This window comes from Phlebotomus argentipes, unplaced genomic scaffold (genome assembly GCF_947086385.1).
Source record: "Phlebotomus argentipes unplaced genomic scaffold, Phlebotomus argentipes genome assembly contig_5, whole genome shotgun sequence".
NCBI classification, from domain to species: Eukaryota; Metazoa; Arthropoda; class Insecta; order Diptera; family Psychodidae; genus Phlebotomus; species Phlebotomus argentipes.
The window spans coordinates 8,389,335-8,416,174 of NW_026776165.1; the positions used below are offsets into that span (position 1 = coordinate 8,389,335).

At 40.4% G+C, this 26,840-nt stretch overlaps 4 protein-coding genes across 8 annotated transcripts; 3 read left to right on the plus strand and 1 right to left on the minus strand.

Moving 5' to 3' along the window:
* The first annotated feature begins 686 nt into the window (after positions 1-686).
* Positions 687-14,062, plus strand: LOC132265646 (diacylglycerol lipase-beta-like). Of its 3 annotated transcripts, XM_059766388.1 has the most exons (10): positions 687-1,013; positions 1,089-1,148; positions 7,874-7,977; positions 8,665-8,877; positions 8,954-9,066; positions 9,876-10,431; positions 10,853-10,976; positions 12,559-13,227; positions 13,287-13,396; positions 13,457-14,062. In XM_059766388.1, the coding sequence occupies exons 3-10, from the start codon at positions 7,883-7,885 to the stop codon at positions 13,641-13,643; spliced, it is 2,067 nt and encodes a 688-aa protein (XP_059622371.1). In that variant the 5' UTR covers positions 687-1,013; positions 1,089-1,148; positions 7,874-7,882; the 3' UTR covers positions 13,644-14,062. The 3 variants fall into 3 exon arrangements, with proteins under 3 accessions (XP_059622371.1, XP_059622370.1, XP_059622372.1); XM_059766387.1 differs by having other exon boundaries at positions 687-1,148; XM_059766389.1 differs by having other exon boundaries at positions 687-1,148; positions 12,559-13,215.
* Positions 14,063-18,503: 4,441 nt separating this feature from the next.
* Positions 18,504-22,418, plus strand: LOC132265748 (protein king tubby 1). Its single transcript, XM_059766519.1, has 6 exons — positions 18,504-18,701; positions 19,859-20,072; positions 20,484-20,852; positions 20,950-21,140; positions 21,205-21,342; positions 21,417-22,418. The coding sequence occupies exons 1-6, from the start codon at positions 18,663-18,665 to the stop codon at positions 21,684-21,686; spliced, it is 1,221 nt and encodes a 406-aa protein (XP_059622502.1). The 5' UTR covers positions 18,504-18,662; the 3' UTR covers positions 21,687-22,418.
* Positions 22,419-22,443: 25 nt separating this feature from the next.
* On the minus strand, positions 22,444-23,102 carry LOC132265749 (apoptosis regulatory protein Siva-like). 2 transcript variants are annotated; one of them, XM_059766520.1, is made up of 2 exons: positions 22,889-23,102; positions 22,444-22,819 (listed from the first exon to the last, which is right to left on the minus strand). In XM_059766520.1, exons 1-2 carry the CDS (start codon positions 23,001-23,003, stop codon positions 22,476-22,478), a joined length of 459 nt encoding a protein of 152 aa, XP_059622503.1. In that variant the 5' UTR covers positions 23,004-23,102; the 3' UTR covers positions 22,444-22,475. The 2 variants fall into 2 exon arrangements, with proteins under 2 accessions (XP_059622503.1, XP_059622504.1); XM_059766521.1 differs by having other exon boundaries at positions 22,940-23,026.
* Positions 23,103-23,150: 48 nt separating this feature from the next.
* Positions 23,151-26,106, plus strand: LOC132265747 (sorting nexin lst-4). Of its 2 annotated transcripts, none has more exons than XM_059766517.1 (3): positions 23,151-23,270; positions 24,391-25,101; positions 25,166-26,106. In XM_059766517.1, the coding sequence occupies exons 2-3, from the start codon at positions 24,415-24,417 to the stop codon at positions 26,102-26,104; spliced, it is 1,626 nt and encodes a 541-aa protein (XP_059622500.1). In that variant the 5' UTR covers positions 23,151-23,270; positions 24,391-24,414; the 3' UTR covers positions 26,105-26,106. The 2 variants fall into 2 exon arrangements, with proteins under 2 accessions (XP_059622500.1, XP_059622501.1); XM_059766518.1 differs by lacking the exon at positions 23,151-23,270 and adding an exon at positions 23,640-23,840.
* The last annotated feature ends 734 nt before the right edge of the window (positions 26,107-26,840 follow it).

The window sequence follows — 26,840 nt, forward strand, 5'->3', positions numbered from 1 at the left end:
TCAAAAGCTGCCAGTATCAAAGTCTGCTTTTCGCACTCTTTTTTACATTAATTGTTTGTATCACGCTGCGATTTTTTGCATCACCACTCGCTCTCGTTGTTTTCCAACGATTTTCCAAAGGGAATAAAAGTTAAAAGTGCGTATTAATCGAGGTCGGAGTTAAAATTGGCTTTTACACCTGTGGAAAGAGCTTTGATCCCTTTGATTGAGAAGAACGTGTTTTATGCAGAGTGAGAGTAAATATGCTTTCAATCCCCTGGCAGAGGAACTTCAAAAGCTGTCAATGTCACATAGAGTTTTTCTCACATTAACACGCATTTTTGCTTATATTTAATTAATGTTTGCATCACGCAGCGATTTTTTGCAGCATCACTCGCTCTTGCTGCGATTTTTCCAAGAGAATAGAGCCAAAAGTGTGTGTGTGTCAGCACGCTGCATCGCGCTGGGGAGGCGTGCAGTGGCTGTGGAGGGAATTGGCATGGAGTGAGCGTGTGTGCACCTGTGTTGTGGCGCAGAGGTGTTGGAGCTTCGGGCACCTGAGAGAGCGAGTGCGACAGAGAAGGCGCATGAGATGGAGAGAGAACCAGTTCAAGTGAGTGCGCGCTCCAATCGTTGTAACGGACAGTTGAGTCCATTCCACACAGCACAGAGTGTAGTTTTCTCAGTTGTGAAAGACAATTCAGCAGACGAAGACGAATTTAACACAGCTTTTCCACCGAGGCATTCACTTGCAGTGAAGTTGGGCAATCTCGCGACTAGAGTTTCTAGTTTTCGCGGTGTCGCGCTGATCTTTTTTCTCCTCTCCTTTCTTGCGCCTTTGAAGAAAGCCTCCATAGTCGGGCTAATATTGAAGCCCGTGTGACAGAAGTGCTGTGCAGTGAATAGTGAAAATGTTGATTTTGATGATGATCTACACATTTGAAGAAATTAATATTTGATTGGAGATCTATACCGACGAGATTGAGGCGCAGGAGATCTTCTATTTGGCCATTTTTGTTAACCCTGTTCTGCTGGTGAGAACGCTGCTGAGGATCCTGATTGTTTTATCTGTTGCGTTCACGTTTTATTATCGCATAATTTTCTAAAAGCTGATTGCGAGCGAGATGGAGAACTTCAGCGACTAAATTTACCGAAGGTGCATAACTCAGGTATGCATTAAAGCGCAAAACTTGCGATGGTTTTCTTCTTTTTGTGAAATTTTGCAATAGATCAACCCATATATACATCATAGTCACTGGTGTGCGTTTTTATTTACCATCATTTTTACTCACTTTGCTCATATTTTGATTGCATTCTCTCCATGGACAAGAAAAGTCTTTGCTTTATACTGCAAATACATACATATGTACGTATGCGCGACGTGATTTAACGTGTGTTTGTTGATCTTCTCTTTCCCATATTCGTGTAAATAATCTGGATAATTTGCCATTTTTTTCCTACCCTGCAGTCGTTTGGTCAATTTTTTCCTATCTGGATGTTTTTTTTCGCGTAGGTGTGGAAACAGATATGCAATTTTCATTAGGGGATGGACGGAAAATATTATTAATTCGCCAAGAGCATATTTAGCGAAAAAATGTCCTCTAAATGCTGAGATGTGATTAATGTTGGTAAATGTGTCAGTAACAGAGTTGAAACAAGTAAAGAAATATCTTGTTCAGTCAAAATAATATCTAGCAAAAATATTAAGAAAGCATTGGAAGGCATGAATTGTTATACTTTTGTAATGTGTTTACTCGCTGTTAAACTGATCTCTATAATAAAAAAAAAGTCGTTTTAAATTTCCTTTCAGTGTAGAGTTTTTTCTGAGAAATGTGTTCAAAAGTCAAGATATCAAAGGATTTTTTTAGCTAAAAATCAATTACAAATAGAAACTGAAAAATGTATTTTTGAAATGTTTTTTATTATCAAAAACGAAGTGCTTTATAAAAGAAACAAAGCATAAATTTGTCTAAGCCAAATAATGTTCTTTTTCACTCGGAAACAAGACAATCAGGAGAAGTGATCGCGGTTTAATCTCAGTGGATTTCCCATCAGAAATGAATTTGTTATCGCGTTAACGTATATTTTCATTTTAGAGAGAACATTAATAAAATACAATTTCAAATTTATAAGCAAATTTCCGGACACAATAACTAAAATCGTCGTATTTCTCTCAAGCCACCTGGCATAATGGAAAATTTACTCAAGTTCCGCTTCATCCTCAAAATCTTCTCAGTTCCAATCAGTTTAATAGAATTGTCAATTCTTGTGCTGTTAATATAATCGGGTTTCAAAAGACAAGCCATCTGCAGGTGCCAAGTGACTTAGATTTATCTCCAAACATGGAAGTCAGAAAGCCTTAATTTGATATTATTGGATGCTTTTGAAAGTGTTTCTCGACTGACCTCAGTGATTGATGGAGCTTTGAAATATATTAATGAAAAAAAAGCATCTCGCCCATCTTGCTAAGTGAATAGCAATTTCGTATGATTGTTTTGCCGGATTCACAATCATTTTCCCTCTATAAATCATCAGCAGCAATTTTAAATATTTTTTTTTTATGGCTTGTCTGACTGAAACTCTGGGCATTTCCATCGCACTAGACATGATGTAAAAAAACAGTCAATCTTGTGCATTTCTCTTTGAAGGTGAAACAAAAAGTCATGCAACAAAGTGGCGAAGAGACCGAAAAAGAAATCTCAATTGGAATTTTATCGTTTGTCGGTCAGAATGATCAATTTTCTGTCAGTTTGCACGTCATTTGAAGTGTATAGAAACTCTGTGGATGAGGAGAGATTGTTTGGGTGAATTTTTTCATCGTGGAATCACCTCTAATCTCAACATCTTTTTTGCACATCCTCAACGGAGTTGTAAAGTGTTTCTCTAATTGAAGTCAAATCCGAAAAGCAATGGCAATTTGAGTGGTGGCAACAAATGGTCGAACTTTACAAGCGAAAGTTACAGTTTCCTGCAACAGGAAATATTATTATGTACACTGTTATAAATGTGTGTATTTCACTTATAAAAAATAAAATAAAATGGATAACTTCAATGAAATACACACACGCGCATTTTTATGTGGTACAAATTCATTTCAGTGGAATGCAAATAAAAGTAGTGCACTAGTTTCAGCACTGCTGTGTTATTTAGATTAATAAATCAGGATTTAACTCTGTTTTGTGTGTGTGTGTGTTACTGTGTAATTCTCAGCCATCTCAATTGTGGATTTCTTCACTTTGTGGCAATTGTCAAATTACTAACTCTTGTGCAGAAAGTGGACTAGGAGTTTTCCTCCAGCTTCTCTGGTGAATCTGTTCATGTGCCACAGAAAGACTTTCCGGATTTGCCTAGTGTCACAGAGAATCACAAACAAAAGCTCTTTTCGTCTTTGTCGGCTTCTCTCTCTCTAGCGTGGAATATAATTAAGCAAATATTTACTTTACGCGTTAAATGATGATCTTCCAAATGGTTTTCCATTGAAGACACACAAGATTGTGTGGCATAATTTCCGCAATGTATTCCCTGCATTTGATTTCATCAACGCTCTTCTGATCGTCATGGATTCTTGTAAATCAAGATTGTATGTTTTGATTGAGAATTAAAAACAAGCAAATGGCCACTTGATGAGCGATTTTGCGTCAATCCCAAATATAATGCTCATTAGTTAATATTCTAGAACCAATCCATAAGATTTAAGCATGGCTTGGGGATTTCCAATTTCATTATAATGAATCTTGAGTGTTTTGTTCATACAGAATATTAGGAGAAAAAAGGAGTAATCAAGCTTAATTCTTGTGATAAAAATCACAACTAAAGTAATTTAGAAGGCTTCACATGCTGTAAAATTCGTTATTTTATTGAGTTAATCATTCTTGTAGAACCAAAATATCTATTTTTTAAATACACAGGAAAGACAGATTACATAATTTTCAATGATGGTCAATCATTGATGGATAGCAGTTTATTGTAGATAATTTTATTTTAATTATACGTCATTGGGTAAATTTCACATTCTCTCTGTGTCGAGAGCGTCGAGAGAGATTGAGAAGACAGCTGAAGAAGTGATTGTGTAATTCGTGAAGATCACCAAAGGTGTCATTTATTGAATGATTATAATGTCTTGGGCGTAATTTAAAATGTGGTAAAATTGCGGATTGCCTCGCGAAGGCACTTTTTAATTTCCATCCGAACTGTCTCGTCGATTATATTCTTCAATTTACAGTGGAGAGCAAAAGTGACAGAGGATTTTTAAAATTCTGTCTGTAAGTCTGCCTGACTAATAAAATGATACAATTACTTATAACACATTCTTTAGTGCAAAACTTTGAAAAGTGGTTCTTCGCGCATCGCACGCAATTTGTCACTTCCTCAAAAGGCATCTTCATGTGCCCAAGAAATTGTCTTGATTGGATATATTCTTCCTTTCTTCTGGGAGTGCAGAACAGAAAGTTTCTGTAATTTATTTCTAGTTAATTTTCGAATGTATTGAACGCAAACTCTTGGAAAAAGGGTGACTAAAACGTTGCAAAAATTACTTTTATTATCATTTTTAGACATCTTCAGAATTAAACTTAAAATCAAGCTCAATTAGGGCGACAAAATAATATTTAGGCATTCAAAAATATGCGTAATTTTGAGCACAAAGCATAAAATGTGTCGCACTTTAGAGCTTTAGCGAATGGTTTGCCGTTCACTGTATGGGAAACACAAATCTTTCTTGTCAGACTCACGTGAATTTCGCATCGGACGATCGTGCTCGAGGGAGAAGGAAGGTGGGAAGTATTAGTCATGGTATAGTCTGTATATGATGCTGTCGCTTCCATCATTATGAAATTTAGTGAAAGTTTTCCGTGGCCAGATGATCATCGCGAGCTCGTTATGCGAGTGAACCAGCGCTACACAAACATAGCCGAAGAGTCTTTTCTCCGGGCATAAAAGACACTCAATGGTCTGAACTTTTCACCGCCTTTTCCCCCATCTCATTTCCTCTTCTGCAAATGAGAATAGACGCGGTGTTTTGTATTGTTGTTTCTTTTTTAGAAAATGTTCAATGAAACTTTTTTTTGTGTGGTGCTGTGCTTTCATGTAGAGTACTTAATGAGTCGTTTGATGATCGTTCATTTGGAATTTACGTGTTCGTGCGGTGTGAAAGAAATCGTGTGTTTTTCAAATGAAATTTCTTCAATGATCTCTCAATGGATGTTTTCGGAGATGATTTTGTGAGATGGAATGCATTGAAAACCATTCGCACATGGAAGTACACAAGCTTACGTGCTTGCCGATGTTTGCGGAATTTAAAGTATAACCGCAGGTTTGCCGCAAAAAATCTCCCTGATTTCTGCGTTTATTTCTTTCTATATTAGATGTTTGCTGATTATTTTAATTGCTCATGATAATATCCTGCAAAATGTATGCAAAATCCTGCTCTTGACTTAATTGCCGTGCTTGAACTTCATATTTGTGTTCAGGGCATTTTTGAGATGAATTTCAAGAGCTTTAGGTCCTCATTAAAATCCTATTAGTAGTTTATAAAATAATGAAAATAATTGAGTGTGTTAATTATTATTAAGGCGAGTGGGAATGAAGAATGATGATTTTGCAAGCGCATTATAGAAGAATACGGAGAGTACTTGAAATTGAGCTCTTGACCTTATCAATATTGCACCAGTGAGGGATGCACACTCGTCGGGAAGGCAGGAATTAATACTTTACATGAATGTTGCGCTATAATGTGGGGAAGGGAAATGCATGCGGTTCAATTGAGTGCAAAAAATGAATGAAAAATACACAGGTTTCCTCTCACACACCCTCAAAGCAGTAGAAAGACTCTGTCTCCAGAAAGGTCTCCCACACAATTGCACATATTGACAGATGCGATTGTACATTTGAATTGAAAATAAGGTAGAATGTTTTGCAAGTGTGAGAAAATTTGATTTGACGGACAGAGACAATTCAGATGTCTGGTGGAAAAACCACGAAAGGCAAAGAAAACTTATATTTTCACCTCTCACTTAGGCACAGCAGAGTGATGAGTGTATGAATTGATGTATTTAATCACTAGTTTCAAATTAAAGTCATGACATGAAGGTGTATTTCATGTTGAACTTTTTGCCTCCCCTGTGAAAAGTGGGAAAACCCGCGACGCACGAGCGTTCCTTCTTCATTGGGTGCATCATATTGATTAGAATGTGTGCCATATTATTTCAATATCACCCTGAAAAATTCACGTCTAAAGATGCCATTTAACTTGTAATATTAGTAAAGGGGATACTCATTTAAAGTCGCTAATCACTGAAGTCGTGATTTTAACAATAAAATCTTTTTAGCACATTAATTTTTTGAACAAAAACTTACATAAGCAATTTTGCAGTGCCGAAAATTGCCACAATATCAAAAGAAATCGCACTTAACCTTAATATTTAACCTTCCTATGTAATTGTTTGAAATTTCGGATTGAGATTAAGTTCTTTTCGTTTTGGTCCCAGTTTTGATACAATTTCCAGGTATAATTCCTGATTCCTTTTCGTAGTTTTTTCTGTTCTTATAATTGTACGTGATTTCTGCCAATGACTGACCCCTTACATCAACGTCCGTCATCTGAAAATCCATTTTCGCATTTGCATCAGCATTAATTCCTTTGACGTGAATGACTGTGTACAAACTCATCGCTGTCTTCAGTGGATTTCAGCACATTTGCGGTGGAGGATCATTCACATTAGCGTCCGGTTAATTAATACATAGAGGTGAATTGGTCAGTTGTATGAATGGCTGCATGTTGAAGGTATGCGCTGAGCTTGTGAGACTATCACCTTATATAAATTCAACTCGTGAGTGCCAAATGGAGGAACGATTATTGTTTCACACGATAATCAAAGTAAATTACCGATGATACGCGATATACATTTAAATGACTCTAGTGAAAAATTTATTGTCCGTTCAATGAATATTTATTGCGAATTGTACAATTACCGTGATTGATTTCAATAAATCACCTTGATCCTCTGTGAACTCCAACACTCCGGCCGACTCCTTCACACGTCATCTTTCTTGTCCAATCATCTAATTATACCGGCTGAATTCCTCTCGTGTTTTACAATAGGTGGATACAAGATTTTTCACATTTTCATCGCTTTTAATCAGAGGAAATTAATGAAATTCTGTCATGCCATTTTGTTAAACATAATAATACATATTTAGAGTTCAGAATATTATCTTTATGCATTCATGGAACATTTCACCTGGATTTTTTTTAATAGAAGCTAATATAATATGTTTTAATCTTCTTAACGCATGTATTACTTCACAAATGCTGGGAATATTTCCTTTATTAATTTCCGTATTGTCCAAAGAATCAATAATGGTGAATGCCCGCCGAGAAGAACCCTGTAGATTTTCATTGAAGCCACCTCTCAAGCTTTGTTCAACACTCAGAGACTCGATAATTCAAGAGCTTTTCAACGTAAACCACATATTTCCAATATAATCATATTCGCTGGAAGCGCGCGTCTCTCTTTTGGTTTATTGTTGTTCACCATTCGAGGCAAGAGTGCACCTCATTCACCTTGACCCATTTCATAATATGCAGTCGCTCTCGTGTGCTTTTTTCTCACTCTTGCCTCAACGCCTCATTGATCAATTGAGTTGGAGAGATGCTAATTATTTTAAATAAGATCGCGCAATCTCTCTTGGAAAATTTCCACAAGAATTCAATTCATTTCTCATTGAGTTGATTGATCTCGATGAGTTTGTCGGCGAAGAGGCACTAAATCACACAATTGGCCGTGATCGTGGCGAAAGATTGCGCGCCAATGCGATCATTAGCTGTGGATTTATTGGCAGTCGCGTGCTGTGATGAATTCCATTTGGATAATGCGATGCTCTTCCACCTTTGCAGCTTGATGAAATGCCCGCTCTCCGACTATTTGGCAGGAAGTGGCTGGCTGCTTCGGATGACCTTGTCTTTCCGGCACTCTTTGAAATATGCTTTCGCATCGTTTGGTAAGTGACTTATGTCTTGAGGAATTTTGCCATCTGTTGTCAACAATAGTGTTTCCGCATCTCCATTTGAGGTCTTTTTTCCATTGCAACTCTTATGTAAGAATCACAGTGAATTGTAGCAACATACAAGCCGCTTTTCAGTCTTTCTCAGGTGTGCCAAGTTCGATAATTCTAGAGTCTTTCAGCTTCAACGAGTGCACATACGGCAGCAACAGTGTTGCAAATTTAATTGAATGTTGCAGAAATAATACAAACAGTTGTACGCAAAAAAATATCACAGAAATCAGTGAGATAAGAATTCTCAGAATTCTTAACAAGAGTGCTGTGCTGAGCTGCTGCATTCCTTGTTTTTTTTATCAATTTTTCATACAGAAAGTTTACTTGGGTGATGACAAGCAATTAATTGCGTATCTATTGAGAAAATCTTAATTATAGGGTTGTTTTAGCGCAAATAATTGATCTGTAAGCTATTATTTGCAGAATAGCATATTAATTTCATTTGTACTTTTCTCACTGCCTTTATGGTACTTGTATTAAAATTCAGCTTCCTGATAATATATAGCAGGAGTTTATATGAAGATTTTCAGAGAATTTTGCAACATTTGATCAGTTCTTTTAGATGTCACTGTAAATGAGGCAATTCTCTTGAGCCAATTTGCAGTCTTTAGCTGACTTGTGCCTTTGCAGGTTAATTTTAATTGGAATTGTCACGGAACACTACTGGGATCAAACATGGAACTGCATAGAAGACGGTTTGGGGGTGCAAATCTACTTGGGCGGAACTCTTGCTCTTATCATTCTCAATTTGCTGCTGCTGATTGGATTGACGAACCGGAGTGCGCAAGGCAGTATCACGGAAACGCACTTGAGACGAATGGTCGTGCCGCTGTTGGTTTTCAAGTGAGTGTTGAAGCTCTTCACTCACCCTATCTCTCTTATCACACTGCAAGTTTATCCGATTTACTCTCACGCACAGGATTTGTCTCATCCTTCCTGAAATTGCATTGAACATCTTTGGCACAATTTGGGCGTTCTGCGATATGATTAAGTGCACGACAGGGCAGAAATTCGCGAGGAATGTGATTGAAGGTGAGTTGGGAGAAGCTTGGCGGGAAATTGCAGAGTGGTGGTCATGCTGCGCGCCCGCCTGGGAAGGTGGTGTGCCGGAGAAAACCGCCAGTGAGGCAATAATTGGTGGGGCATCGTGGAAGCGACTATGTGAAAAACCATATATTTAAGTGGGTCAGCAACTTCTTTACGTCAGACAGGCGACAACCACGCCAAGTTCATTCACACACAGAATCTCACGATTGAGCCTCGTGCCGATGAGGCGCACGACATGTTTGCATATCTTTCCCAGTCCATATTTCGTCAATACAGACAATTTTATTTATACGTACATAAAGTGTACATTTTCCCAAAAGAAGGTGAAACTTCAATTTACAATTCATGAACACTGGAATTATGATACAATGTCTTGAATATATTTTTGCTCTCGACTGTAAAATAGGAAATTTATTTATTCACTACGGATCTTCAAATACATTTTAAAGCTTTATCTCAATTGAAATGGCTTTAATAGTGTGTTTACAATAAAAGTGCGACTTGTTTCTTAATTTGGAGCAAATAACAGAGTGATATTTTGACTGCCTCTCTGTGAAAATTATGAATTTTACAATACATAAATGATAGCAATTGCAATGAATATTAAGTACACCGAAATATCAGTAAATTAAAGTGTTAAGTCATCATAAATACAGCTGAAAAGTTCTCTATTATTGTAATCTCGCACATATTGAAGTGTAGGCAGAGATTCTCACTGTAAGTGTTTAGTTAGGCTCTTGAGTGTGAGAGAAGTCTCTGTTCTAACTGTGAAACATGATGTCATTTCTCAACAGCGATCGTCCTCTTCAATTGGGTCCTATTCGCGCTAATTATCTTCGGCATGGCGATCGTCTTCGATCCACTGGGCTCGACAAAATACAAGCGCAGCCGCGATGCCAATGACAACAATGGGCCAATAGAGTCGGCATTCCACCGAAAAGTGTACAGTCTTTGGATGAGGCGCTTCCGCTGGGTCTTCTGCTGTCTGCGCAAGGATGAGTTCGGCCACGAGGCGTTCGCTCAGGCGGCGAGTCTCTTCAGTGCCCTATTTCGGGGCACAGATCTCGTGCCATCGGACTTTATGGCCGGTTGTGTGCTTCTCCGCGTGCGACAGAAGCGTGAGACGCGCGAAATGCGACGCATCCGGATGCTGAATGACGACGGGCCACGCTACTCCACAGACTTGGCCAGGATCTTTGCCACTGCACCACCATGGATGACGCTGAAGAATGCCAGGCACTTCATGAGATTCGCTCTGGCCAGCTACGGATGGCCTCTAGTCTGCTACATGCACTGCTGCACGGGACCTTATCGTCTCATTAAGAAGTCCATCTGCTGCGCGTGCTTCAGGTGAGATAACTCACTCAGCCGGTGAGAAAGAACTGGCGAGTGATTGAGTATATTGACCTGTGAGCTATAGAATTCAGTGAAATGACGGAAGATTGCTTGAATTGAGATGGAAGAATGAAAATCTTGTTTTTTGAAGATAGATTGGCCATTACAATAATGCTAAATAGATCATAAAGCATTTGGGATCTCACAATTTGAAGTTCAGGATGGGTTTCATTCTAAGTAGGTAATTAGTTCAGTAGTCAAAAGTAACTGCGTGAAAGCTTCTGTTAAAATTGATGTGTGTTTTCAGTGTCAAATTACAAGCATAATTTTATTTTAAACTCTTTCGTAAAACTTTTTTCTCTGTTTCTTAAAAAGAAAGAAAATTTTCTCTTCAAAGATCTGATTATAAGCTTACAAGTGTGTGTTTTTTTTTAAGATCCAAATACAACGTGGTTGTTGATGACAATTGCTGCCTGTGTCATTTTGCCGGCGTGAAGTTCATGTCTCACTTGAGAAACGAGGACGTTCTCTATGCATCGTTCAGGAATCATGTCTTTGAGGTAAGTGAAGAGAAACTATTTTCTGATGTCATTCTTTTGCTCCCTTTGCGAAGGAATATTCAGTTCTGGCGCATCTTCAGCTTCACGATCTTGACCTTTGTCATGTGAATCTCCATTATTGCCATAATCAGGATGCGATTCATATTCTTTGAGCACTGCAAAGTAAGCAATAAATTGCGGTCATACGAATTAATCTATGCCGAGCCGCAATTAAATATGAATTCACCTTCCAAGTGACGCTCGTAGTCTGCGGGCGAGAGCGTTGGGAAGGGCACAGAATCCCGGGTGATTTGAATTGGAGCAGCCTTTTCCAGTGTCTTGACTCTGCTCGCTGGAAAAAGCAAGCATTTTCATGACCACAGTTTGGTGATGCTCTTGAAAAACCCCGGGAAATTTCTTATTACCTTCAGGCGGAACCACATGAAGTAATCCTACACGTGTGTGATGCGTTGGAAATTCATTTGACAAATCATTTTCACCATCCTTCGCGACAACCACAGTAATTATGCACGCTAAGACGAATAATATCGTGGCTTTATTCATTTTTCCGTTGCACACGCTTTGCACAGTGTCTTTCCACTCTAACTTGCGTGAATTCCCGTAAAGAACTGAGCAATATCTCGATTCTCACCTACACTTCAATTCTCCGGTGGTTTTGTCGCTTTTATAGCAACTCAATCTCCGACAAATTACACTCACCCGCACGACTTTTCTGTGACTATTCAAAAATTATCAGAGGAAATGTAAATTAATTTTCGGTTTTTCTACTCACAAACAAACACACATTTCACCGTGCGTCTTTTTGTGTGATAGAATGACAATTTTAGGTGGGCTTTGTATACATATTAATGAGGTTCTAGATTGATTTTGTGTTGTGTCACCTCATTTTCGGTGGAATTGTTCAAGGGTGAAGAATCGTGAGTGTTGTACTCATTGTTTATCTCTAGTTTAGTTAAAGGAAAAGTTCTTGTTCTCATCAACACAATGCGCGTGTAAGTGATAAAGTAACTTTTTGGAAGTTGTAAACTGCGGCAATGGAACTTGAAATTGTGATAATTAAAAGGGGAGAATCGACAATAAAGAAGCTTATTATTAAATTTGTCTAAATTTTCACACTGAACGCGTTAAAAATACTCTGCATATTCTATTCTATATTGCAATTGCGTATGGAAAAGTGCAACAAAAACGCAGCAAAGCGCACTTTTGTGGGCGGAGAGAGTATTTAAAAATAAATATTACGCAGTTTCGCCAATTTTTGACAACGTCAATTTCAGCCTTGATTTCAGGAGTTAATTATTAGTTTTTGTTGATGCTTTACCATTTGGAATATGTATGGATGTATGGAAAGCACGCGGTGCTTTCGCTACACTTATTCTATGGCTTCGAAACAATTGGATTGCCAGTGAAATGCAGCCGCAAATATTGTAATTCACATCATTAAAAGTTAAGTGACGCCATGATGCGTGTTTTTATGGGTGACTATCAATGGAACTGCCAAAGTGGAAGTTTATCACGCATCGATAAATCAAAAATTGAGAAGAGTTACAATGAATTTCACACCTCACGGTGTCTTTTATTATAGTTACCATTTTGTGTGTTGGCGGATCACAGCACGAAGAGCATCGTTCTCTCCATCAGAGGCAGCTTCTCTTTTCGCGACGTCTTCACAGATCTCACGGCCAATTGTGAACGCTTCGAGGCACCGGGAATGCCACCAGATTCCGTGGCACATCGTGGAATGGTGGCCGGCGTGGAACAACTGATGAAGCGCTTGCGAGAGACGAACATCATTGAAAGAGCTTTCACCACATATCCGGAATACTCTCTCGTACTGACGGGACACAGCTTGGGCGCTGGTGTGGCGATTCTCCTGGGTGCTAAGTTGCGGCCCAAGTATCCGGACTTGCGTGTGTACGCGTTTGCGACGCCGGCGGGTCTGCTGAGCCGCGAGGCGGCACGCTACACGGAAACGTACGCCTTCACCGTTGGCGTTGGCGATGACTTTGTGATGCGTCTGGGTGTGGACTCGATTGAGAATCTGCGAGCGATGATTATTGAGACGATTCGCGCGTGCAAATTGCCCAAGTACAGAATAATGCTCAATGGCTTTGGCTATGCCATCTTCGGAGTGCCGTCGCGGGATCTTGAAACAACATTTTTCGACGTCACGCAGATCGAGACGAGTGGTCAGGAGGCTTCCGTGGAAGATCCACCGATATCCACGATAATGCCACCGACAGTGAGTGGAAAAGTGTGACTTGTCTCTGTGCAAAAATTGAATTATATTTACTCATGCTTCTCTCAATGCAGGCCTCAATGCTGCCGCGGGACATTGGCGTTCGTCGCTTTGCCAAGACGCGATTGTACACGGGCGGAAGGATTCTTCACATTGTGCGCAGGAAGAGGACAGAACTGGAGAAGTGTGTATAAAGTGTGCATTTATTATTTTCACATTGAATTTTACACTGTTTTCCATACAGGAAGAGCAACTCCGGCGGGCCGACTTTTGAGATGCGCTGGGCGACTCCGGAGGATTTCATGGAATTGAAAATAATGCCACGAATGTTCCTCGATCACTTTCCTGACTACATCTTTAAGACAATGACGAAGATTCTGGAGGAGCAGAAAGCCACAGCGGAGTCAATCACGTCCATTCATGAGATTTAAGAAGACAAGAGGAGCCAAAGTGATCCTCATTTATCCATTTCATGTGAGTAAAATATTTATTAACTTAACTCTAGTTGTGTCAAATTAAATATAAAAAGTTTCACTCATGATCAGTGTCTATTGTGTAACCATGTACTTTCATTGTGATAAAATATATTTTAGATATGAATATTGTAAAACGAAAAAAGATGGAAAGACAAAAAAAATTTCTTAGGTGTAAAATATTGAAATGTATATGTATATATTCATTACATCTAAAAAGCGGATGATTCTAAAAAGAAAACTTACCTGTAAAAGAAACCCATAGATGTTGTGTGAAAAATCTCATGTTGAAAAAAAAGACAATTTAATCATATGACAAAAGACAATGTTAAACTGTGAGTATAATAAAATATTATTAAGATAATAAATTATGAAACTATTTTTGTGGTGAATTTTTTGTGAAGAGGTGATTTTTCACTCCTCACTAAACTCAACAAAGTCAATTAAAATTATTATAAATGTATTAAATACATAATATATATTTAAAATTATACAAATATAATATAGAGTAAATTCTACAAAGATTTTTTGAAAAAATATTTCCCAAGTGTTGTGCGTAACAATTCAATTGGAACATTCTAATATTCTGAAGTAATATTCTGAAATTGCTAACACGAAAAGTGGAGAAAATCCATGAAAAGAAGATAAATATGTGTCTATTGAGTGAACATGTACTTTCATTGTGATAAAATATATATTTAGATAATAATATTAAACCACGAAAAAATGTGGAAAAGACAAAAATATTTCTTAGGTATAAAAAAAAGTTGAAATATATGTATATATTCGTCATATTTGTAAAGCAAATATTCTAAAAAGAAAACTTATCTGTAGAAAAACCCCATAGATAATTGTTGTGAGAAAAAACCATGTAGAAAAAAGAGACAATTTACGGTCTTGATCATTCTCATAGAGTCATTAATCACGTTCTTGAATCCTTTTCACTTCTTCTTTCATGTTTCTTCAACTTTCAATCTCTTCAAGCTTTCCGGGAACCATCATATTCCCAAAAAGGATACAGATTCATCGAACCCAGAGAAAGCTTCCCCACTTCCACGGTAGTCCTCACATAACCCAACATGTCTATCCTTGAGCTATTCTAACTGACAAAATCCTTTTTGCTGGGAAAATGTGAGCTTCTAGAAACCAGATAATCTTTGTCTTGTAAGCTAATTATGGATATACACTAAGTCAGATCTTTCCAATGTAATTACCGTCTTGACATCTTATCTCTTCAATTTCTTCCATTTCTCCCAACTTTCTTCTGAGGACACTTGTTGGCCAAGTGAGTACTCTCTCCACAGCGATAGTATAAACTTGAAAGGCTCTCTTTCCATGGTCTCTTAGCTGCTTCGGCGATATTGTGTACATTATCCGTCTTCCGCTTCTCTGCTATCATTCTCAAAGCTTTCTTCAGGAATGCTCCAAAACCGCAAATTTATGGACAGCTTGCGAAGCGTAGCAAGAAAAACCATTACAAGATTCTCCTTTGCACTGCTTCCTCTTGTGGAAAATATAAACTTCGACGATTTTCAGGGGAGTTGGGTCGAAACACTCCAAAAGCTTTTTCTCGATCTCAGCATAAGTCAATTCCTCCGTCATTTTTGGGGTAATTCTATCATACAGCTTTTCGAATGGTCCCAGCCTCATGTAATGCAGTAGTCATCTCTTATATATACATATTCATCATCCCCTTCTTCATCCCCATTCAAATTGGTGAATACCTACTCTCTGTCTTCACATATGATAATATAATATATATGCATATATAATATTCACATATAAAATTGATAAAAGAGAAGATTAGTCTATGAGAATTGTTCAAATGCTATTGAGATCAACACTTTAGCACTAGTAAAAATTCGTGAAACTGCGACTGTTTCTCGCGACACCTGACTAGAAGCGATGGTGAGCAAAGAAAACCGTCGATATTGTGTTTAAATCGAATTGTAGTTGTGATTAAGCGTATAATTCATTGCCAATTTATTCACATATTTCTAATAATTTTATCTTTTAAACATTTCTAAGATTTGTTTCCGGTTGCGAATTGTTTAAAGACAGTTTTCGAATCACCGGTTAAGCAGAAAAAGAATATGCATACTTTGCGATCTTTACACAAAATGTCTACAGAAATATTTCCTCTTTGCGCTGTTATCATATATATATATATGTACATATATATATACAATAGCTGATACATATATATTTCAAAATATCCGGATGTTATATATATTGTAGACATATTATCGAATAAATGTTTTCTAAGTGTTGTGCGTAACAATTCAATTGGAACATTCTAATATTCTGAAGTAATATTCTGAAATTGCTAACACGAAAAGTGGAGAAAATCCATGAAAAGAAGATAAATATGTGTCTATTGAGTGAACATGTACTTTCATTGTGATAAAATATATATTTAGATAATAATATTAAACCACGAAAAAATGTGGAAAAGACAAAAATATTTCTTAGGTATAAAAAAAAGTTGAAATATATGTATATATTCGTCATATTTGTAAAGCAAATATTCTAAAAAGAAAACTTATCTGTAGAAAAACCCCATAGATAATTGTTGTGAGAAAAAACCATGTAGAAAAAAGAGACAATTTACGGTCTTGATCATTCTCATAGAGTCATTAATCACGTTCTTGAATCCTTTTCACTTCTTCTTTCATGTTTCTTCAACTTTCAATCTCTTCAAGCTTTCTGGGAACCATCATATTCCCAAAAAGGATACAGATTCATCGAACCCAGAGAAAGCTTCCCCACTTCCACGGTAGTCCTCACATAACCCAACATGTCTATCCTTGAGCTATTCTAACTGACAAAATCCTTTTTGCTGGGAAAATGTGAGCTTCTAGAAACCAGATAATCTTTGTCTTGTAAGCTAATTATGGATATACACTAAGTCAGATCTTTCCAATGTAATTACCGTCTTGACATCTTATCTCTTCAATTTCTTCCATTTCTCCCAACTTTCTTCTGAGGACACTTGTTGGCCAAGTGAGTACTCTCTCCACAGCGATAGTATAAACTTGAAAGGCTCTCTTTCCATGGTCTCTTAGCTGCTTCGGCGATATTGTGTACATTATCCGTCTTCCGCTTCTCTGCTATCATTCTCAAAGCTTTCTTCAGGAATGCTCCAAAACCGCAAATTTATGGACAGCTTGCGAAGCGTAGCCAGAAAAATCATTACAAGATTCTCCTTTGCACTGCTTCCTCTTGTGGAAAATATAAACTTCGACGATTTCCAGGGGAGTTGGGTCGAAACACTCCAAAAGCTTTTTTTCGATCTCAGTATAAATCAATTCCTCCGTCACTTTTGGAGTACTTCTATCATACAGCTTTTCGAATGCTCCCAGCCCCATGTAATGCAGTAGTCATCTCTTCTATATACATATTCATTATCCTCTTCTTCATCCCTATTAAAATAGGTGAATACCTACTCTCTGTTCACATATAACAATATAATATATATGCATATATAATATTCACATATAAAATTGATAAAAGAGAAAATTAGTCTATGAGAATTGTTCAAATGCTATTGAGATCAACACTTTAGCACTAGTAAAAATTCGTGAAACTGCGACTGTTTCTCATAACACCTGACTAGAGGCGATGGTGAGCAAAGAAAACCGTCGATATTGTGTTTAAATCGAATTGTAGTTATGATTAAGCGTATAATTCATTGCCAATTTATTCACATATTTTTAATAATTTTAGCTTTTAAACATTTCTAAGGTTTGTTTCCAGTCGCGAATTGTTTAAAGACGGTTTTTGAATCACCGGTTAAGCAGAAAAAGAATATGCATGCTTTGCGATCTTTGCACAAAATCTCTATCGAAATATTTCCTTTTCGCGCTGATATCTCTCAAAATATGAGTTCAGCATCTCGCGGCAGTATATAGCTAGTTAAACAAACTTGTGTAATGATGCATGGCTTCATTACGAACAATCATCAATTCTGTCCGGACAATAGGAAAAACTGTGGCCAAAATTCACTTGTCATCAGCGGAATGTCTCACTTGTGAGTCAATTTCCAAAAATATTCTTCCATGAGGCCGAATCAGAATGCTTTCGGAATACTTTAACAGCAGTTTGGACTATTCACATTTCAGCCATCGTAAATTGACGGAAGCGGCGTGTTTCACGTCTCCCAATGCATTTATATGGAAGTTTGAACTAGTGCTGGGGGGTTAGTTTAGATAGCAAATTTTAAAATTACTGTTGTGGTGAATTTTTTTGTGAAGAGATGATTTTTCACTCTTCACTAAACTCAATAAAGTTAATTCAAATGACGATAAATGTATTAAATACATAATATATATACATAACATATAGATATATATATATTTCAAAATATCCGGATATTATATATATTGTAGACATATTATCGAATAAATGTTTTCTAAGTGTTGTGCGTAACGGAATGTGTAGAAATTCATTGCAAAAACCAAAATTAATAGTAAATTCGACGTCACTGGTTTGTGGAAGTTGGCGGGAAAACTTGTGGAAGATGTGGAATATATCACGAACGGTGATTCCCCTCATTAATTTTCTCACTCACACACTGTTACAGACACTTTACCAGTTAAATTTCTTCACAAATTTGTCCAGAACAGTTCAATAATTGCTGTGAGAATTCATTTGCAGGAAAAATGTCAATTTTCAGTGCAAAAGCGAATTTAAATTAGCCCACAGTTTGATCGCTTCACCTTCAAATTCAAAGCCGACTCGTCGAAAGTCCGGAAACTGTCGGAACGACCTCCGATGGAGGGGAAGTGGATGGATTTTGTGTGTCAAACGAAGAGTGTGTGTTGACGTGACGACGCGCTACTGAACACAGAATTCTCTGTTCTCTCCGCACTAAAAAGCCCATTTTCCACCTCGAAAACATCCCCAAATCTCTCTGTGTAGTGCAAAATAGTTCACTTTAGTGTTTCTCAGCAGTTCCCCAGCCTCATCCCCACACAAATGGCCCTCAACAGCCGACACCAGAAACTGGAGCAGCAAGTAAGTGTGTCTCCTTGTGCCCTTCCAGCGTGTTTTTTTTTCACCTGCTCGTCTCCCCATCAGCTTCACCCCCCATTCCAACCCCTCAGACCACTTTCACGCATTTTCCCGGTGACCCAAGGTGGCAATTCGTGTGAAACACCCAATGGCATTGAGGTTGAATTGGTGACGAAGTGTGCGGCTGAAGAAAATCGAGAGCTTCTCTTTGTTTACTTTTAATTGTTCACTCTTCGGTCGCATTGAGACGAGCGTGAGAAAACTTTCTCACGCGTTTCAAGAGCACATTCAGGAAGGTGCCAAAATAAGGTGAAGAAATTAAGAGTGCGCCTCACATGTTAAATCAATTCACAGGCTCACCAGAAGAGCTGGAAGAGGCTCGACCCCTTCCAAGGGTAGCCTAGATACTCAATACATTCAGGGTACGTTCAACCAGTGCTTCTCAAGCTTTGAAGCCACTGAGCTTGAAGCCTGCCGTGGACACGGTTTCAGGGATTCAGGGCATTTGCTTCAATTGAACTACTTTGGAACTCAAATGTTATGGGATACATTTTGTTCCAAATCCGTATAAGGATCAAATAGGGAGAAATCTGATGGAAAATATTAAGATTTCATCCTAATTTGAAAATGTCTTATGCAATTCTGATAGACTATCATAAGACAAATTTCTCCTTTCATACACTGTAGAAAAAATGTATTGTGAAACGAAAAAAATATATATTGAAATTAAAGTTATTTCATGGAACTCGAATTACCATAACTTTAACAGTCTAAACTAAACAAATATTTTAGCTCTTGACTCTATTACATTTAATCTTCTGCATCGCATTCTATTGGTTCTAGTTAGTTAATTTGCATACTCGCTGTTTGTCTTCAGCTCTCGCTGAACGAGTGGAAGTCAAACAAGAGTGCAAATCATGCTAACGGGCGCGCACAGAGTGGGAAACACTGGTTGGAATTAAAGTTTGTATTAGCCATGGAACTAGAGTCCTCACACTCGAGACAGCGCTAACAGAGCATTATTGATCGCCTTCGAGGGGGTCGATGAAATATTTCATCAACGAAAGAATTAGCTCAGCACTTTTTTTTCCTGTCGTCACGAGCGGCGAAAAGGTGCTACTCATCGGCCGTACTACAATGTTTCCCCTGTTTGATTGCAGCGTCAGCTGATGGAGGCGTACATCAAGCAGAAGCGTGCATCGCCGGGAATGATTCAGGCCAGCGATTTGCAGATCACGCGGCCAATGTCCGGCGCACGCGGAAGCCGCGACTTGGCGCCGCACGCCTACGATGGGCCGCTGCACTTCATGACACACTCCGCCAATCCCGACGAGATTGTGCCCTCGAGAACTACCCCAACGAGCACCGGCGAAGGTAGGAGAGCGTAAGACACTCGCGAGGGTTCATCGGCTTCCAGCACGCGGCTGCGATTGGGTGGAGGGAGAAAGTCTTTCATTGAATTATTCACGGCCTCTCGATGGGCTCGAGTGAGTTTCGATCCGGAGTGCCTTTCCCATAACGATATCAAGATAAATTAATCCGCGTGTACGTTGAAATGTGTGCGCGATTCTGTGAATGAATTTACATGCTTGATCTCAATCAGAACAGTTAAGTTTTATTAGAAAATTCACGGAGACACATTTCAGAGAGAGAGGCAAATCAGGTGTGATTATTGTATAGATTTCCAAAAGCGGCCAAACGTTTGCGTGTCTGCGATTGACGGCAAGTGTCAATGGATTTGCATGCAAATATTGACTTATGGGCATTTTCCCACTGCCTTCCCAGATTTCATCCAGGACATGGCGGTGACGAGGGCGCAGGAGGACGAGGACGAGGAGAGCACCCCAATTGAGCCCGTGGCAACGACGCCCACGAAGGGCAAACACGGCGAGCGGAACAGTGTGGGAAGCGTGAGGAACTCGGGCACGCCCGTGTCGCCGGCCTGCATTACCAAGTCGCCGCAGACGCCGAGCAATGAGCTGGAGGGTGACGTGGTGGGCCAGGTGGAGCAGTGGGTGATGGCGCCGGCGATCCAGGGCGTACTGTACAAGTGTCGTATCACGCGCGATCGCAAGGGCATGGACAGGGGCCTCTTTCCCATCTACTATCTGCACCTGGAGAAGGACTATGGCAAGAAGGTATTTCTGCTGGCCGGTGAGTTTCACCTCTGGTCGAATCAGAGACTTTTGGATTAGTAAATCTTTTATAGAGATGCCCTAAATCCAATCTGACACTTTGGCTCATCTTTCAGGACGCAAGAGGAAAAAGAGCAAGACTTCCAATTATGTGATAAGTTGCGATCCAACGGATTTATCACGTCAGGCCGACGGCTTCGTGGGCAAACTGCGGTCCAATATATTTGGCACGACATTCTTCGTGTACGACAATGGGAATAAGATGAATACAGATGCGCCGCGGCAGGATTTGGCTGTTGTTATCTATGTGAGTTTTGTACCAATTTTTTGCCGACTTTCGTATTGATAACTGATTGGTATCTTTGCCACAGGACACAAATATTTTGGGTTTTAAAGGACCAAGAAATATGACAGTTCTTCTGCCGGGAATGACAGAGGAGGATCAGCGAGTGAAAATAAGTTCCTGTGATACACACCAGCAGGGCCTTCTAGATAGTTGGAAGAATAAGGTAATTTGCTCTCGTGTGAATGCTCCTTTTCATCCCTAAAGCCACGTTCTATTTCCCCATCGATTCTATAACAGAATACGGACAACATTGTGGAGCTGCACAACAAGACGCCCGTGTGGAATGACGAGACGCAATCGTACGTGCTGAACTTTCACGGGCGCGTCACTCAGGCGTCCGTGAAGAATTTCCAGCTTATCCACGACTCGGATCCCGACTATATTGTCATGCAGTTCGGGCGGACGTCCGAGGACGTGTTCACGATGGATTTTCGATATCCTTTGTGCGCTCTGCAGGCCTTCGCCATCGCACTGAGCAGTTTTGACGGCAAATTGGCGTGTGAATAAGACTTCAGCTGAAGTTGTGCACGACATCTGCTCACGTGTAATCTGGATTTCTTTTTTGGACTTTTCAAGGAGTTTGAGCACTCACACACACACACAAGTTGAATCCTCTGTGTGAGGAAATGTGTATCTTTTGCTTGCCAGTGTGCTGTTTGTTCATATTTTGGAGGTGTTTGCAAAATCAAAAAAGGTTCCACTTTGCGTTGCCTTAAGAAGACGATGAAGAACCCCAAAAATACTCGAATGTTTAAGTGAGGGTTTATTAGATTAACTGGTAATTTCTAGTCAGAGAAAAGAGCTCAATTGTACTTATAGGAATCATGAGGATGGAAAAGGAATTGAAAAAGTTTTTATCACTAGAAACAACTCATGGAATTTAGATGTTCATATCAAGTTCGTCTAACGAAGAGGATAATTTATTGATTTATAGATAAGAGAAAAAAAATGTAATTAGAAGTAATTGTCTTGTATTTAAGCAGAAAAGCTAAATAGTGTTTGAAAAAGATAGCAAAGTTCGTTCTTCGAACAGCAAAAAGAAACTATAATATAAATTAGGCTGAAGAGTTTAGATAGCGATTGTGAAGTATTTTTGCAAAGTATCCAACGATAACAGAGCCTGCATTCCATAACTGTATTTGCCATAGAAGCGCCCCAATTGTCTCCGCACATCGCGCGAGAAGCGATTGAGAGCCAGTCTTGTTCGTGTAACATTTAAATAAAACAGTTGAATACTGATGTGATGGATGATTATTGAAATAAATAGCAGAAATACATCTTTTCATCGATATTCTTTCATTGATAAATTGAACAATTTTCGCAAATGGGGCGCTCAAGGGAGCCGCAACTGTACAAATTGATGCATGACTCGCAGATGCCTTTGCGGCACCACGAGCAAGAGTGACCGCAGAACTCGCAAAGCTGCAGATTGCAATTGACGCAGGCAGAGTGGAATTTCGTGGCACTTTTCAGGCATCCTGAGCAGGCCTTTGAGAGGCTTTCCGGCTGCAGAAGAGTGTTTGTTTGGGCGTCTCTAACCTCACCATTACCATAGAGAAGAACGTCTTGTGGCGCCGACTGTACACTATCACTAGAGGGCTTTCTGTTGGCCCCCTGGAAGAGCATCTTGTGGGTTTTCTCTATGCGAGAAGAGGGAGAAAATTAGGGAAAATGATTGGACAAAAGAATATCCTTTCCCGCCAACACACCATAGATTTCTGTCATCTTTTCCACATTGTTGTTCTCCACAATTCTCTTACTGAGATAGATTTTGCTCTTCGGCGTGAAACTGTCGTCACCCAAGTGCTTTCTCTTCAGACTCATTACTGTAGTTTGGCAGGAAAAACCGCAGAAATATTGCACACAAAGTAGATAAAAAGTGATGAAGACACAGATCCAAACACTAGATTTTCCTACTGAAGAGGGCACTGATCTCCACTGAGAAGTCTTCCGAAGGTTGTGCAGCGCCAGATAGCGATGCGGTGACTGGAATTGGTAGTAGAAGTGACACAGAGAGTCAGAGAGTGGAATTTCGCATCTTCTTGTGACTTTTTGCCCCTCAAATTACATCAAATTGCACAGTAATTCTATGTAAGTGGCACACTGAAAATACATTAGACATCCTCTGTGATGCCGTCGGCATCAAATCCAATCGCTGAAGCACTGTCCGGTGGGGGATTTTCCGCGGAAAAACCCACCCCGAGTTGGCAGTGCGAAACATGGTGGGAGAGAATCACAAAGTGTGTGTGTGAAAAAGTGATTTGTTTTTCGCTGAGCAAAAAATAAAGCCTCGTCTATTGTGCATCAGTGTGTGGCGCAGAGAAAGAAGATAATTACAAGAGAATCTGAAGATGATCAGAGAGCGAACAAACAACGCCTTTGCACAGATGTTCTGCATTTCCCGTCTCCTCAATTGCGCGATCGTCACTTTCGCCCTGAGGCTCAAGTCTGATAAGCTTCGCTCGCGGGCCCCAAACTAGGCCAATAATTACATTGTCGCACTGTGAATTGCGCTAGTGGGGCGCTTTTATTGTCGGCATAAGCGAGGGAGTCACTGATAAGCACAATTGGGCTTTGCAATCGAGAAGGAAAATATTAAGTTGATGAGTAAGAGATTTTCTCCAAACTTCCCGAGAAACTCTCTTGTTATATTTCGAGTGTGTAAGCAATGTTAGTCTTATTTCAGTATATGTCTCAGAAATTTGCATTCCAATTGAATGAAAAACATGCTGAGAAGCGATAATAAATCTTCGACAGATGATGTTGCATCTGTTTCAAATCAGTGTCGTAGTTTGATAAGGAGGATGACTTTTTTGTTGCCCTTTGGAAAATGTCTTCTCTTTTCCGAGAGACATAAAAAAAAATCAAAGAAAGATTCATGTTGTTTCTAATGCGAAAACTTGTCTAATTTCCTTGCTTCGCCACTGCAGAGTGTATCGTAAATGATATAATTGATATGCCTACACTTGAATCACATCAGAATTTCACCTGTTCATTTTCTAAACCACCAATTCGTGCAATCTTGATTTGATACAATTTCTCTCAACGTTCATTCAACTTCTCTGTGCGTTGTTTTCGACAAAGAATAGTTTGCTGCGTCTAGAAGAGAATTTGATAGCTGTGACCGTGATGATGAGTCAGCGAAGGTCTCGCGTATCGCGATGACTGTGAATCAGTCGAATTAAGTTGTTGCCCTCTTTGGCTTCCGCAGGAGAGACGGCGTCACGGAGCGAAGATGCGCGTGAAGGCACTGTACGACTTCTCGGGGGAGCCGAACACGTCTGAGCTGTCGATCCAGGAGGGCGAGGTGCTCACCGTGACCCGCACGGACGTAGGCGAGGGCTGGTGGGAGGGTAGCAACAAGCAGGGCCGCACGGGTCTGTTTCCGGCCGCCTATGTGGAGACGCTGTCGGAGCCGCCGGCCGTGGCGGCGCCTGTGGCGCCCAAGGCTGCTCAGTATCCGGCGCTACCGCGCTACGACCAGACGCCGGACGACTGGAACGAGCAGCAGGACGACTGGGAGGACGACTGGGATGACGATCAGGACACGTACTCGGAGATCGGTCCGGGGACGGGCGCCACGCACAACAGCCAAGCGGCCGCGACGCCGTTCAACAGTGCCGCCGCCTTGCCGCCGCGCCCGGCGGATGATGCCATCTCTGTGACGTCGACCAGTGCGCCGGTGAAGAGTCGCTCGAAGATGTTCTCCAAGTCCAGCGATTCGTACATCATGGGCATCACGCAGGTGTCCGTGCCGGAGAACGAGAAGGTCAGCATCGTGCCCGTGGACCACGGCTTCATGTGGCGCCACACCAAGGAGCCGTACACGGTGCGCGTGGCATCACCGAAGAAGGAGACCAAGTTCAAGGGCATGAAGAGCTTCATTGCCTACCAGCTGACGCCCAGTTTCAACAACATTTCGGTGAGCATCGCTTGCGCCTTGTCACACCTTGCAATGTGTGTGTGATGTTGTGGTGTGATTTCAGGTGTCGCGGCGCTACAAGCACTTCGACTGGCTGCACGGACGTCTTGTGGAGAAGTTCTCGCTGATTCCCATTCCGCCGCTGCCGGACAAGCAGATTTCCGGGCGCTACGAGGAGCAGTTCATCGAGCACCGGCGCGTACAACTACAGGAGTTCGTGGACTGGATGTGTCGGCATCCGGTGCTGTCATCGTGCGAGGTGTGGATGCATTTCCTCACGTGCACGGACGAGAAGAAGTGGAAGGTGGGCAAGAGGACAGCGGAGAAGGATCCACTCGTGGGCGCTGTGTACTGTGCGGCCATCGTGGCGCCGGAGAAGCAGTTGCTGCAGAGTCAGGTGGACATGCAGGTGGACACGTGCGGCAACTTCGTGCACCAGATGGACTCGGCGGTGAAGACGCTGTCCATCATTGCCACGGAGCAGACGAAGAAGTATCAGATGCAGTGGAAAAAGGATTTCCAGCGCATCGGCGAGGGCTTGTCGGAGTTGGCGCGATCGCTGGAGGTGGACGAGAGGCGGGCCAGCACGAGCACGTGTCTGTCGAATTCCGTGGGCCTCACGGCGGGCGTCTACATTGGCGTCGGACAGCTGTTTGGCGACCAGGCGAAGCACGACTGGATTCCGCTGTCGGATCGGTTGCACATCTACAAGGGCGTCCTAGGGGCTTTTCCGGACATTCTGTCGGAGCACAAGAACGCCATGGCGAAGAAGCGAGACTGTGAGAAGCTGACGGGCGACCAGAAGATGAGCAATGCTCAGCTGCAAGAGGTGAATCGGCGCACGGATGTCATCTCCTATGCCATGATGGCAGAATTGTCGCATTTCCGCGTGGAGCGCGACGAGCATCTCAAGGAGACTCTGAGGGAGTTTATTGCCGCCCAGATTGCCTTCTATCAGACCATCGTGTCGCGTCTGCAAGCGGCGAAGCAGTTCTTCGAGTGAAAGTGAACAAAAGAAGGCCTCCAGAGAAGTGCATTTAGATGAGATGATAAAAGAGCTTTATCGCACGCTCATGAGCAGCGTGCGTGAAAAGACCTGAAAGATTGTGTGTCTCTGGGTGTAAAAAAAAAGTAAGATAATCATGTCCTAACTTCCTTCTGCAGAATGTATTCACATGTGGAGGGCAAGAGAAAGATTTATTTTTATACTCTCTCTGTCTCGTTTTCAACAATCATTTGTGTACATTTCCTTCCTTCTTTCTAATGTACCCAAAAAAAAAGAAAAAAAATCATATACACAACAGCACGCAGAGAAGAAAGAAAAGAAAACCCCATTAAATTGTATATCTAATTTAGAGAACAGTTATCGCAAGAAAAATTATACAATACAGGCGCCGATAGGAGAATCAATGGCGCAGAATTGAGATATTAATGACAGGTATTTGAGAAAATGAATATTGTGGTGGAACAAATTCCAAGAAAATTGTTTTCTTTTGTACATTTCGCAAGATTTTGCAATAAAATTTACCAACTTGCAAAATAACACTTCTACAATGATATTTATGGCGTTTTGGTGTTTGGAAAGAAATGCGTTGAAGTCAAATTCATTAGATTGACGGAAGGTAGATAAGGAAAATTACAATTTGTGCCTTCAAAAGCTTCAAAGGCGACAAGGTAAGATTTATCATTCAATATCAAATATATTTGCTCTAGATAAATTATGTCTACGGAAAGTTTTA